At 46.2% G+C, this 14,029-nt stretch overlaps 1 protein-coding gene across 1 annotated transcript; it reads right to left on the bottom strand.

Moving 5' to 3' along the window:
- Positions 1-620: 620 nt before the first annotated feature.
- On the bottom strand, positions 621-6,027 carry AVPR1B (arginine vasopressin receptor 1B). The gene is made up of 2 exons (XM_054025261.1): positions 5,127-6,027; positions 621-928 (listed from the first exon to the last, which is right to left on the bottom strand). Exons 1-2 carry the CDS (start codon positions 6,025-6,027, stop codon positions 621-623), a joined length of 1,209 nt encoding a protein of 402 aa, XP_053881236.1.
- Positions 6,028-14,029: the final 8,002 nt, after the last annotated feature.

Below are 14,029 nucleotides of genomic sequence, written 5' to 3'. Positions count from 1 at the left end.
GACAAAGCGTCCATGGTAGTCTATAGGCCTGATTCGCCTCTCACTGTCCGCGGGGGGAACCCCATTGACATCAGTGGGCTGACTCCTGCCAGACATCGGTGTCAGTGAGAATCAGGCCCCCAAGACTTCAATGGAAGCTTTGCTTCAGTAAGGCCCTGTAAAAGCTTCAGTGATGCTTGTTTGTATACCCACTTCTAGGGAGAACAGCCGTGAAGGTGGGGAGGGGGAGCCCTGTTATTTCAGAGGCACACTGACCATATCTTTTCACTAGACTGCTTTTCCTGGTGTTTCAAGGGCAGGTGGAAGGGGGACCAGACCTGATTTCCTTTGTGCATGGGAAAGAGTGAAAGAGATGCTGCTTCTGCACAGTAGCAAAGCACATAAGGACAAGAGAGACACTGTGGTGCTTGCCGGGTTAAACACACAGGTTCCTGCAGAATAAAATTCTGCCCGATGCACAGAGACTGCCCTTCCCCCGTCCTCCACCCCACCCAGGAGGCATCAGGTGTGTCCTCTAGTCCCACGTCCATTCAAAGTTCTGAGTGACAGGCAAGCAGCGCGGATCGCCTGACGGCACAGAGGTGTGCATCCTGCAATGGTGGCTGGCGCGAGCCGCTGTTCTAGAGCACACCTGACTCCGTCACCGTGTCCTCGTAGGACTGGTAGAAATCTTTCAAGTCCCCCTGCTGCAGCTGGATCCCAGGGGTGTCGGTTTGGTGGCTCTGAGTCAGGATGGTGGTTTTCCTGCTGCAGAGGCTCCCGTTGGAGTTTTGCCTCTTGAGGCCAGGCCGGAAGCTCCCGCAGCAGGAGACATACCACAGGATGTCGTGCAGGAGGTGCCCACTGAAGAACATGTAAATCCAGGGGTTGCAGCAGCTGCTGAGGCTGGCCAGCAGCATGGTGATGGTGAATGCCACGTTGGTGGACTCTGCAAAGAACATGTTAAAAACACCTATTAATTCTCCAGTGGTGTATTGACAGAAGCAGCATGGCCAAGTGGACAAGGCATTGGCCTGCGATGTAGGTTCTATTCCTGCTTCTGACACATTTGTTGGGCAAATCACGTCCCTTCCCCTCTTTGTCTTGTTTGCCTCTTTTATTTAAACGATCAGCTCTATGGGGCAGAGACTGTGTGTCTGTGCAGCACCCTGCGCAGTGGGGCTCTAAGCTCAGCTGGGCAGGTGTGACTGGCAAACAAATAAGAACATCCATGCACATTACAGGAGAACACTGCCCCCACCAGGACTCTGCGGGGATAGCCTGCACCTGTGCGGGTTGAGGCTGTAAGTCAACCCACATGTGTGGTGTGATCTGGCAGTGTGTGGCGTGTCCATCCTGTTTGGGTGCCTAACTTCCAGACACAAGTGAGTGCAAAGAGCTCCGTTCCATGTCAGAAGAGGGAAGAGACGTGCCTGTGGAACCATCAGGAGCCTGTAAATATTGAGACAGGAGCTAGCTGGTGCCTGGCTTTCCATTTACTGGCTGAAACAATTTCCCAAAGCCATTGTGTGTGTGTGTTATGTAGCCAGAGAGTGGCTTATGACATCCTACATTTAAACAATTGTCACAGACACCTGCAAACACCCCATCCGTCCCCTCTCAGGAGCCTCCCCGCACACTTTGAGGAGGTGATCTGATCTCAGCAATCAGAAGGCACCTTTTCAAAAGTCTGCCACTGTTTCGGCAAAAGCCTGAACGCCATGCAACGCTGTATGTTAAAGACCTGCTCGGGCTACACAGCCCCAGCAAATCGATGAGAAGCTTTATCCTGCTGTCCATTATGGAGGTCACTGAAATCATAACAGTGGACACAGTTAAAATCCTCCCCGCCCTCCCACAGCCTTGTAACATGCCAAAACAATGGAGCCGCTCCTGATGTGCATCTTCTCTACTCAGTTGGGATTGCACAAGGCACTGCGTTTTGAGGAATCTATGCATACGGCTGGAGGGGCAGAAGTCCTGGGCTTGGCTGGATTTCTAATAACAGCAGTGAGTTGGCTCTGCAGACTTTTCTCTACAAATACGCCGGGCGAGCAAATGCTTAGCCTTCTCCATTATTTGTTTAATATGCAGGGCCAGATTCCAGCACCCTGACTCATGAGACGTATTCCACTCTTCAGACAATCCCGTTGAAGTCTATGGACCGCTCCGTGAGTCAAGTGCCACCCAGCGTGTGTAAGGGTGTCCGGAGCTCAGTGGGAACGGTGTTATTCTGTCCAGACTGATGGTGCAAGCAGCTATTGTCAGGGCCTGGGGAGTGACCATGTTGCTAGGATCAAAGCTTTCCAAGACCCCCGAAGTGAGCAGAAAAGCTCCCACTGACTTCAATGGGCTTTGGCTCAAGCGTATAGAGGGAGCTTGTTGCAGCAGATACAGAAAGGCTCTTGCAGGACAGAGGAAAATCTCCTAAGGTGCAACTTACCAGCTGCTGTGACACGGGTATATTTTATCAGCTCAAGGGCCCTGTCAAAGATTTTTCTACGGACTTTGTGAGGAGATAGGAGCTGAACACCAGCAACTTCTTTTCTACCTAGGTTTATCTAAAGTCACCTAGTGGCGGCTTGTCTGTATCATTGTACAGTGGCTATTCTAATAAAAAATTTTAAACCAGCGGCTCGAACTTGAAGGCCCTGACTTTCATTTACATTAAGGTCCCTTTTACACCGCTCTAGCAGTATAAAGGAGCCTTAACATGGGCATGGATTAGCTTTACCCCCGTCAGAGCGGAGTAAAGGGGCCTTCGCGTAAATCCGAATCTGGCCCAGGATGTTTTTATTTCTTGAAGGGAACGTTGTGCAGAAACTGGACCGGATTCTGGTATCACTTACACCAGAATAAATTTGGAGTAATTCCATTAATGTCCAGTGGAGTTATTCTGGATTTATGACCTTGTAGGAAAGATCAGCATCTGACCCACTGTTTTCTGACCCTGAGTGGCTGTGTAATCCAGCATAGCCAGCTGAGAGTTGATACATTCAATAGGATTTATTTGTCACTACAGGGATCTGATTCACACGATAGACAAAGTCTGAGAAAACACAATTTGGGATGAAGAGGGTAGACTAGAAGACAATGTAAATAGTCTCATTTGAACTTTGTCAAAGCTTTCATTTAGAGGCTGAAATCCTAATGACCCTGTGAAAGGCAGTGTTGTTGTTAGGCATGTAGGAAGATTACATTCTCGTCTTCTGCTCCAGTGTCTGAAATTAAAGACTTTAATAAGTATGACTAGGTGAGAACTGCTTCCGGTGAAGCAGTTGTTAATTCTATTTCTTTGAATATTAAATAGCTAGAGATGGTGATTGGCGTTTGGACTGACGGCTCAATGGGAACTGAATTTCAAACTCAAGACACTGTGACAGCGGTGGCTCTATGCCTTAAGGGTGAAATTCACCCTTGTGCTGGCTCTCTGCACAGGCTTAGACACTACTTAAGTCCCTCTTCAGCCTTTAGAGTTAGGTTATGGGGTTTTGTGCTGTCCCTTTGCCCGGGGGCTGCATTTCACCCTTACTGAATATCCAGATATAAGGTGTGAGGCTGTAAGGGGGAGATCTGCAAAAGCACCTAGAGGATTTAGGAGCACAAGTCCCCTTGGGTTTAATTTAATTGTATTTGTTGTATGATTAATTATGTTAGGGCATCTAGAGCCTTGGATCGGAATCTTTAAGAAATAAATAAAATCTCACACTTGCTTCTAATGATCTCCTCCTAAAAATGCTGCTGCCTTTTGCATCTATATATCTTTGCAAAATGTCACCCTTTGCCATGACTGTGATGAAAGCAACACAGAAAAACTGCTAATGTCTGAAGAACTAGTTGAGCCGAAGTGCGGCAAAGCTCTGAAGCAAGAACAGAGAAAGCAAAGTATTGCCAGCCGATTTTGCATCAGGGATAACGTTAGCACTTTGCACCGGGATTCTGTTAAATGCATTTTGCGGTGTGACATTGGTAACATTTTAACATAAAAAACCAGCATTTTTATTGATTACAAAAAATGGTGGTTTGTTGGAAATGCGTCTCTGATCAGTTTGGAAATAATCTGTACCACAGTGAATAGTGGAATGAACAAGGAGTACTTGTGGCAGCTTAGAGACAAACAAATTTATTTGGGCATAAGCTTTCATGGGCTAAAACCCACTTCTTCGGATGCATGTAATAGAAAATACAGTAGGAAGATATATATACACAGAGAACATGAAAAAATGTGTGTTGCCATACCAACTCTAACGACAGTGGGACAATTTTCAAGCCAATTTTTGTGTCTCAGACTGAAAGGTTGAGAAGCACTATTCTAGGTATCTGTATCCACTCGGAGACACACAATACACACCTGCATACTGCTCGTTCTAAGCTAAATGGAGATGAATGATAATTACTGTGTGTGTGTGAGACAGACAGACAGACATCTGTTTTATTTTGTAAAAATGTGTGCTGCTCAGTCTTTGTGAGTACGTGTGGGTCTGTCTATGTGGGTGTGACTATGTACCTTTGTTGAATGAATGTGTCTGTGTATGGAAGAGTATATATAGCTTTGTGAGTGAATATGTGAGTATATCTTTGTGACTGGATGTGCATTTAATGTGTGTGTGTGTGTGTGTGTGTGTGTGTGTGTGTGTGTGTGTGTGTGTGTGCGCATAGACTGTGTCTTTGTGTGTGTGTGTGTGTGTGTAGAATGTGTGTAAATAATCACAAACCAACAGAGGGATTATCTTTTTGCTGTGTTTATCATTTGTGTGCGGACAAAATGTTTTTGCATATTGGAGGATTGAGTATGTGAGTGTATCTTAGTTGTGGTGTGCTGTGTGTGTATTCTCTGTGTGTTCTGCGTGAGTGTGTTGTGTGTGTATATTGTATTCTGGATGCATATGTGTGCTGTTTGTGTGTTCTGAGGATGTATATGTTGTATTCTGCATGAGTGTGTTGTTTCTGTGTGTGCTGCATGTTTGGTGTGAGCGTGTTTTGTGTGTGTACGTACCTGTGTTGGGGTCAGGGGTCACGCTTTAGAAGCCAATAGCTGCCCTGAATGCCCATGTACACACCCCGGCCTGGGGGTGGCTGCAGCTGGCAAGCTGTATGAGGTGCCCCTGCGCTGCAGCCCGGCTCTCCCCCTGCCCCCCATCACTCACCGTCATCGGGGGCGTTCTCGTCCCACACCGACCACATCTGCACGCTGAAGAAGGGCGCCCAGCAGGCGACGTAGGCCAGCACGATGACAAAGGTCATCTTCACCGTGCGGATCTTGGCCCTGGAGATGGTGCGCACGCTGCTCACCCGGGAGGCCTGGCTGCAGGGGCACCCCGCTCCCATCTCTGCTCCGCTCTGCGTCTTGCCCCGGAGGTTCTTGCAGATCTCGTGGCAGATGAGGCTGTAGCAGATGGTGAGGATGACCACGGGCAGGATGAAGACACACAACGTGGTCCAGGTGATGTAGGCCCGGGCGCCCCAGGGGTACCTGAAGTCAGCCCAGCAGTCCAGCACCCCGGAGCCCTGGTGCACCTCCTGCAATGAGAAGATGAAGACCTGGGGCAGGCTGAGCAGGCCACTGAACACCCAGGTGGCCCCGATCATCAGGTAGGCCTGCCTGCCTGGCTGTTGCAGGGTGCGCAGCGGGTGGCACACGGCCATGTAGCGGTCCAGAGTCATCATGATGAGCATGTAGGTGGAGGCGAACATGCTTAGCACCTGCAGGTACTTGACGGCCCTGCAGAGCAGGTCGGGCCCCAGGAAGCGGTAGGTCACCTCCCAGATCATCTGGGGCAGCACCTGGAAAAGCGCCACCCCCAGGTCGGTCAGCCCCAAGTGCAGGATGAAGAGGTGCATCCTGCTCATCTTCTTCCTCAGCCGGTACATGGCCAGCAGCACCCCCAGGTTGCCCACGGCGGCAACTGCCAGGATGGTGGCCAGCACCCCAATCTCGGCCCGGGCTAGCTCCTCGTCCCGGGTGTGGAAGAGAGTCCAGTTGAGATCCCCCACCTGGGTCAGGACGTCCCCAGGGTCGCTGCTGTTCCTTTCCCAATCCGGCTCCATTGCTGGGAGAGCTGGGCGGGAGGCGGCGGCCGGCTGGCAAGGGGGGAAGAGAGCTGCTGGGGCTGGAGACAACCGTGGAACCAGCAAACTTCTTTTTCAAAGTGGCGTGTTTAAAATGAATCTCTCTAGCAAGCTGAGCTGGAGCAGTTCCATTTCCTCACCCCCAGATCCTGGAGCTGGGCATTTCCCCTGTTGCTTTCCCCACCCCTGAGTGAATCCTTTCTCTCTCTCTCTCTCTTTCTCGGTTTCAGACAAGTCAACTAGCTGATGGCAAATCTCCTCTCCTGTTAGGCAGGTCAATTTCAAACCTTCTTCTTGAGTAATTTGATGCAATATCCCCCTGGAAAGCTCCTAAATCCCTCTTCTCCCTCTTGCGCTAGCCAACTCCAAATCTCCTTTCAGCCCGGGCTGGTCAGCTCCCAAATCCCCCCTACCCCCTTCTCCCCTGTCGTTAAGTTTCAGAAAGAAAAAAAAACTTACTTTCTTGTTTTTTAAAAATGCAATAAAAATAAATAAGAAGCACCTTAGAGATGCTCCATCTATTGGATTTTTCATCCAGAGGGTAGCTTGAAAGAAGCCAGGTTTCTGGTGTTAAAATGTCTGGTCTCTGTTTAGGTGCTGTAGTGCCTTCTGAATGCAGCCTGCGATGTGTGAACAGCGTCTGGCTTGGGTCTGAGTTTTATAGCCTGGGAGCTGCTTGCTCTCTCCTGCTCCCTTCCGCTGCCACCCTGTTGCTGAGCTGCGGCTGGCTGGAGTCAGAGAAGCAGCACACACAGGTGGCTGTCAATTTCCTCCCTTGAGGAATAAAAGAAGATGCCTTGCATCTCTTCTGCTGAATCTCCCTGCTCCCTCTGACTCTCCTACAAAGCTGAGATTTCCAGGACTTCAACACCGGACCCGTTTTCACCACCAGTGATTTATTGGTAGGAAGGGGGAGGGGGACCCCAGAAATACTCCCCCATCCTTAAATTGTCTGTTTCGTGCTTTTAAAGGCTCAGCAGCCTCCCAGGCAGGGAACGTTTCTCTCACCCTCTTCCTCAGTGGTTTGCACTATCACCTCTCAAACACACTACAGAGCCATATTTCTGCAGCTCCCAAACCTTCCCATCCCACCTCTTCTGAGATTTGAGAGAGACAAAGTGGGTGAGGTAATGTCTTTTATTGGACCAACTTCTGGTGGGGAGAGAGACAAGCTTTGGTGCTTACACAAAGCTCTTCTTCAGACCTGGAAAAGGTACTCCAAGAGTCACAGCTATATACAAGGTGGAGCAGATTAAGCACAAGGAGTTAGCACATTGCAAGAGACCATTCAGGGTGAAGTGGGCACTTGACAACTCTGCAGTTGTCGGGCAAAGGAGGGTCAGTGTGTTCCCGCTTATTGTAATGAGCCATAAATCCAGTGTCTTTACTGAATCCTGATTTTGAGTATCTAGCAAAGTTATGAATTTAAACTCCAGGTTCATCTTTTGAACGTGTTGTGCTGGTTTCCTTGGAGGATGAGGACTGAGAGGTCAGATAGGGAGTGACCCTTTGTGAAAAATGATCGGCCACGGGTGATAGGGTGTTTTGTCTTATCATTTTTCTGTGTGACTTCATTGGAGAGCGTAGTGATTGTCTCATTTCACCCACATAGTTGTTGTTAGGGCATTTAGTGCACTGGGCGAGGTACCGTCTACTTCCCAAGACTTTCATAGCTAAGGCACTGATTTTAATCTCCGGTATCAATATACTTTACAGAGGACTTGTGCTTCCTCTTCTGTACAATAGTACAAATGAAGGGCCTGATCCAATTCCCATTAAAGTCAGTGGAAAGATTCTTATTGACGTCAATGCCCTAAGTGACCCAGCTCTGTCTGTGACTCACTGCATGACCTCCCCACCTCTGTCCCTCCATCTGTATAATGGGATAATGATACTTACCTCCATTACAAGAATTTTGTGAAACTGATCAAATGTTTGATATCCTAACAAGCTTGGTTAGTCTTCCTAGCCCAAACACTGCAATTTCAGTTCATCAGACAGATGGCCGTCCCCTGTTGGACAGGGAGCAGAAAACTGGTTACTCTACTGTGGCTAGTTCAGAACAACCTAGACAATCTCTGGACTGTTGGTGGAAGGGTCATGCCAGCAGCTTCTACACAGCCAGCGAAGAAGAACATATCCTCTGTGAATCTGTCTGCAGAGCAGTTTCAGTCTTCAGTCTGGAATAACTGTCTAGTCTCCCTTATCATAGATTTAGGGTGTGTGCTGTGCAGTTAAAAAAGCCTCATGAAAATTCATGGGAGGGGAAAGGGATGCAAACACATAATAATTTCCGTCAGTAGGCAAAGCATGTTACAGATAGTTTGAGCCAAGAAAAATGCAATAGATGATTCAATTAGAAATGCAATAGCTTCTGTCAACAGACAAGTGCCTTAGAAATTACAGTGCCAAAAATACAGATGATAGTGTACTTATCTCCTGTAAGAAGGGGACTGTGTTTCTTGCCTGCAGGAGGCGAATTTTGGGCTTGTGGTTAAACCCTGAGGCTGGGTGTCAGGAGAGATGGCTTCTGTGCCCAGCTCTTCAAAATGTGGTTTTGGGCCAGTCACTTCCCCCTTCTGTACAATGGGGATGATAATATTTCCTGCCTCTTGGGAGTGTCGTGAAGTTTTAATTCATGAATGCTTGTAAAGAGCCTTATCTGCATGTGTGCTTTATATTAATTAGAAGGGATAATTAGGAGGATTTCCCCGAGTTTTGGGGTTTAACGCCCCTTCGCCTCATAATCTTCTCTCCCCTGGATTTTCACTTCTTTATTCTGAAGATCCCTTTCCCTCTTTTTCTTTCAAAAACTATTTCTCTCCCTCTTTTCCGCCTGCTGCCCTGATTTTCTCACTTCCCAACTGTGTTCTCTCTTACTAGGAGCCCCAACAGAATCTTCCTTCTTCGTGCAGACCTGCTCTGAGCAGGGACAGATGACATAGTATTTAAAACCCTGGTAGTCCCCTGCAGCCCTCTCTCCCTTGGGAGCTAACCGCTGCTGTAATTGGTGGAGATCAATTGGGGATGGGAAATTTTAGCAATAACAAAAATCATAGTGTAGATACAATCTCAGAGAGTAGATAGACCTAAAACGAGACCCCCCCACACACCTCCCCCGTGCTTTGTGTAGATGTGCGGGCAGTTGTATATGTCGCAGTGTCTCCTGGACCTTGCTGGGCTGCGATTCTTGAGGATAAGCAGGAAATTGAAATTTTAAAAATCCCGCTGTGGTGGGAAAGGTTTAGTTTCAGTGTTAGTGCACAGTTCACTGTCTGTAAGATGGAGATAATAATCCTTCATTCCTTCCCACCTTTTGTCTGTCTTAACCGTTTAGGTTGTAAGCTCTTTGGGGCGGGAGCTGTTTCTTGCTATGTTTATGTACACCACCAAGCCCAGCTGGGCCCTGATCTTAAAAAGGGGCTTCAAGGAGGTCATGTAAAGTACATTATGATTTGTTGTTATCTCGGTCCCGGAAAGATTGGTACCGGTAGAGTTTGTATCTCCATGATCACAACGGGTTCAGATACCACAGTGATGGGCATGGTAGAGGAAGAGAAGAGAACCTGGGCACCCTGGGACAGTGGGATTTTTAACTGTGCTGCGCGGCTTGTTCTGAAGAAACTCGCTGGATTTTTTCAGATCCAGGGGAGAGGATTTTGTTTTGTTTTGTTTCTTTTTAAGGTTAGTTCTCAGTGTATAAAAATTAGATGTGTCAGAATTGTTGGTTCAGAACCAGAACAGCAGGGGTTGTCGCAGATCAGAGTTTGAAACATGTTGGCAGAGTTTGAGTTTGGAAGTTTGAGCAACAACTGCTTCCACTATGCCTGTCAGAAACAAGGGCTATTGGCCCTTTACTTTTCTGAGAGCTACACTGAAAAAAACAAAAAGAAAATCCTGAGATCATTAACTGCAGTTCATGCTATTACAATATGCAGTTTTATTAAAGTATCGGCTCTAAGTCAGCGGTGTTTATTTCTCACTCTGCATGCTATTTATTGTGTGTGTGTGTATAAGTGTGTGTGGGGGGGTATATATCTGTTGCCCTGTGGTTTACAATGTGGATGTTTTCTTTTTCCACTGGCCAATTATTTCTGTTTTGTGTGAACAACAATTGAATTTATTCATCAATAAACAATTCTGCTGCCATTCCTTGCAGGAAAAAACAAAAACAAAGCCGAGCCCTTGATGTAAATTGTATTTCTTGATATAGGATTTGTTGCCTGATGGTGGTTGGACTGCTATGACTCAGGGTATTTGTAATGTTACAACTGGTTTGCTGGTAAGAGTCCAATTATTTTCTTAATAAAGGTTTGCAATTTTGCAGTTCACCTCTAAAGGGCACAAGGAGCACAGTTTGTATTTAATCAAAGATCATTTATATTCAGCAGTGACCCTATGGACAGAAACTGCACATTCCTATAAAATGCCTATCTGAAGTCCTGGAGTTGTTAGAGAGAGGGATGTATTACAGGGACTAATGCAATATTTTACAGTTTAGGATCAGACAGCTGATTTTCTACCAGATTTTTTTTTTTAAAGTGTAATAGAGGACACACCAGTGAAAAACCAATTTAAGGTAGAGGTGGAAGGGAAGATTCTGGAGAGAGAAGGATGCATCGAAATAGTTTCAGGGCCAGATTTTGATCTCACTCACATGAGTTTAAACCTGGAGCAATTCTTTCAAAGCTGGTGCTCTTATTCTGCATTTACACCAGGATAGCTGAGCAAAGAACGTGTTTCTAAAGATCTTTGCAAAGGAATGATGCTAATCCATAATGGACAAATTATCCTTGGAAGGAAGAAATCAAAAGAAGTCATTAAAGAACAACATTGACTTCAGGGAAATCTTTCAAACAGATCGAACTTAAAACATAAACACATGTACTCATCGCTTGTTTCTCATCATTTTGTTCGCCACATTGGCTAGTGTTTTCAAAGCTGTGTTTCAATGAGAGCTTGGTCCCTTTCCTGCTCATATTCCTTTGTTATTATTCATTAATACTTGAGATATCTATAGCAGCTTCATCTGAGACCCTCAATGCTCTTTACAGTATAATTATGGAATACTTAACTGCCGCTCTCTAGTGGACAGAGGCAGAACTGCTCAACTGTGTGTCATTGGCTCTGTAATGAAAGCAGCTAAAAGAGATTCTCCTTTCGCACAAGTGATCAGCGGCTCATTGTTTTGGCACTGGAGGATCTGAGTTCTGTTCCTGCTATCACCACAAAGTTCTAGGTTACCACCATGCAGCATAGTGACCACCGTGAAGCGCTGGGTGTGTTTGGATTTGCTACAATATATTCCTAATAGCAAAGGAAACAGAGAGAATCACTTGCCAAGTGCATTGCTCTTTTGTATCCTTCTCCCCACTTCTAGTTAACCCAGCAATCTTATCCCAATTGTGGCATTCTGGATCCTGCTTATTACTAGAGTTGTTACTTTATTAGCTCCCTTGTCGCTCTCCAGGCTGTACTTTTTACAGAACTCACTGAAATAGGAAACAGCCGTGTGATGAGGTAGGTAGATGGCGTGCTGGGATTCGCAGGCAGAGGGTTAACAGGAAGGCCCACAGTTAGGATTGTCAAGGGAGCAGGGCTGGGCTGGGCTGGCGGTGGCTAATTAGGCCATTCCCCTCAGCTCCTTCTGAGTGGGCTGAATTGATGAGTAGTGGGAGCTAGACGTTTTATAGGGGAAAGAGAGCAGTGTTGGTTTTTTGGTGAAGCCCTCCGTCTCTTCGTATTCTGGCTGCTCGCTAGTCCAGAGCAGGGAGCTGAGGGAGAAACTAATGATGTACTTTCACACAAAAATGCTCTGGAGGCCGAGTCTGACTTTTTCCTTTGTTTTTAGTACAACAGCATTGCTAATCCTGCTTAGGGTGAGTGATAGCCAAGTGGCTCTGGCCAACCAGACAGTGCCACACAGAGTTGATTACCTGGAAGAGGCTGACTGGTGAGTAGTGTTCTTGTTGGTTTACCACGCCCCCATAAGCAGATGCATCCTGCCTAGTCCAATCTTCTCCCCTCCAGGAAGTTCAGCAAGCACAATTTTAAAAAGGGTTGGAAGCACTGGGTTCAAATGATCAAGTATCAGGGGGTATCCGTGTTAGTCTGTATCTACAAAAACAACAAGGAGTCTGGTGGCACCTTAAAGACTAACAGATGAGGTTTTTACTCACGAAAGCTTATGCCCAAATAAATCTGTTAGTCTTGAAGGTGCCAGCAGACTCCTTGTTGTTTTTGGGTTCAAATGAGTGTAGTTCCACTGAAAAATCAATGGATCTAATCTATTTAGCACCTCTAAGGACCTGACCCCTTCAAGGTGAACTGGCATCTGCTGTTACCAGCTGTTTGCACAACAGCACTTCCTATTACCTTTCCTGTCTGAAATCACTTGGCATAAAGTTTCACTGCACATTGGCCCAACTGCAGCGTTCAAATCCTGAGTCTTAAGAGCTAATGCAATAACGCGTTTGCATAACCTGATGGTGAGGTGTCACTTTTCTACTCTGACGTCCATTGCTAAATGATCCCTTTAGGCAGAGAAGAGAGTGTGTGTAGGGCAGTATCTCCAGCTCCCAAGGGAAGCCCACAGCTGTAAACCTTTGGTTGTGAGCATTTACGATCTCCTCAGTTAAGCATCATTAGGCTAGGTCAATACTTGGATGGGAGGGAGACATTCAGGAAGGGTTGTTGGGTAGCCCCCAGTAATGGGTGCTCCTCTCATTTAGCTGCTGTCTCAGAGTGGTGTGGGAGGATGTGGTCTTTCAGGTTAGATCTAAAACTACTGGGGGTTATTAAAGATCCCATGGCACTGTTGCAAGAGTTAGGTAGGGCTGGGCCGTGGCTCTGGTGTCCTAGCAAAGTCTCATATGGGTTCTGTCCATCTTCTACTCCTCTACATTCCACCTGCAGTTTCAGTTGCATACAATATTTGTCCTTATCCTAAGCCAGCTGTGCATTGTTGACAGCACTGTTATAAAAGCTGTCGTGCGCTGCAATTTAGTGGTGGGTGTAGGTTGTAAGGCAGTTTGATGTTTGTAAAAAGGTGTTCTATAAATCAGGGATTAACGGCGCTATGCATAATTAGCCTTCCTACGTTGGTGGCAATTATAAGCATCGGTAAACTAAAGAAATCTATAATACAGCTCTCTGCCTACACTCAAATCTATTTCCCAGACCTCTTATGTGCTGACAATCCTGTCCATCTTGGAGGCCCAATTCATTTGACTCTTGGACACTCTGTATTCTGGCGGTAGTGGGATGTATTCCATTTCCAGCTGAGTTGTGTCCCCATTGATGCTGTCTTCTCACATTCAGGATGGATTTCGTGTAAACAGACTTTCAGAAATATTTGCACAAGGAGCTTAAAAAGTCCTACTGCCCAGAGAAACAAATATTGCCACTTCTTGTTGTTGCACCTAGTACTTTGCACATCAGATTATTGTGATGAATCATGTACCAAAAATGAGTTCAAACCAAAGCTGTTAGGGAAACACAAATTGTAATTGCAAAGACCATGTTTTTTCTTCATAGGCCTGATAATGATATACACAATTTCTAAGCTCTTAACGTATGGCTTGTCATGGTAAAACCCTATTAGAACAACTAATTTTCTGACCCTTGTTGTCAATAAATCATTAAGTATAATATGTGTTTTTATTACCAATTTACATCCTGCCCATTCCACTGCAAAATACAGAGTTTGGGATCTCTTGTGACCATTAGTTTAAAATGCATTTGGCAGAAGAATTGATTGCTTTGTTTCATGGCAGGCATAACAGGTTTAATACCTTAATTTTTTTTCCAATTTGCTTTTCATGGCTTTTTTTATAACACTGAGAGTCAGCCTGTATGTGGTGATATCACACTTCAGTGGATAGCACAGGGCACATTCTCTTGTGTCCCATTGTATGTATGGCTTTACCCTTGCCTAACTGAGTTAATAGGAGCTTTGCCATTGACTTAAATGAGAGCAGGA

Source organism: Malaclemys terrapin, chromosome 4 (assembly GCF_027887155.1).
Source record: "Malaclemys terrapin pileata isolate rMalTer1 chromosome 4, rMalTer1.hap1, whole genome shotgun sequence".
Lineage (NCBI taxonomy): Eukaryota > Metazoa > Chordata > Testudines > Emydidae > Malaclemys > Malaclemys terrapin.
The sequence above is the reverse complement of the archived record's forward strand: the minus strand, read 5'-3'. Positions and strand labels throughout refer to the sequence as shown.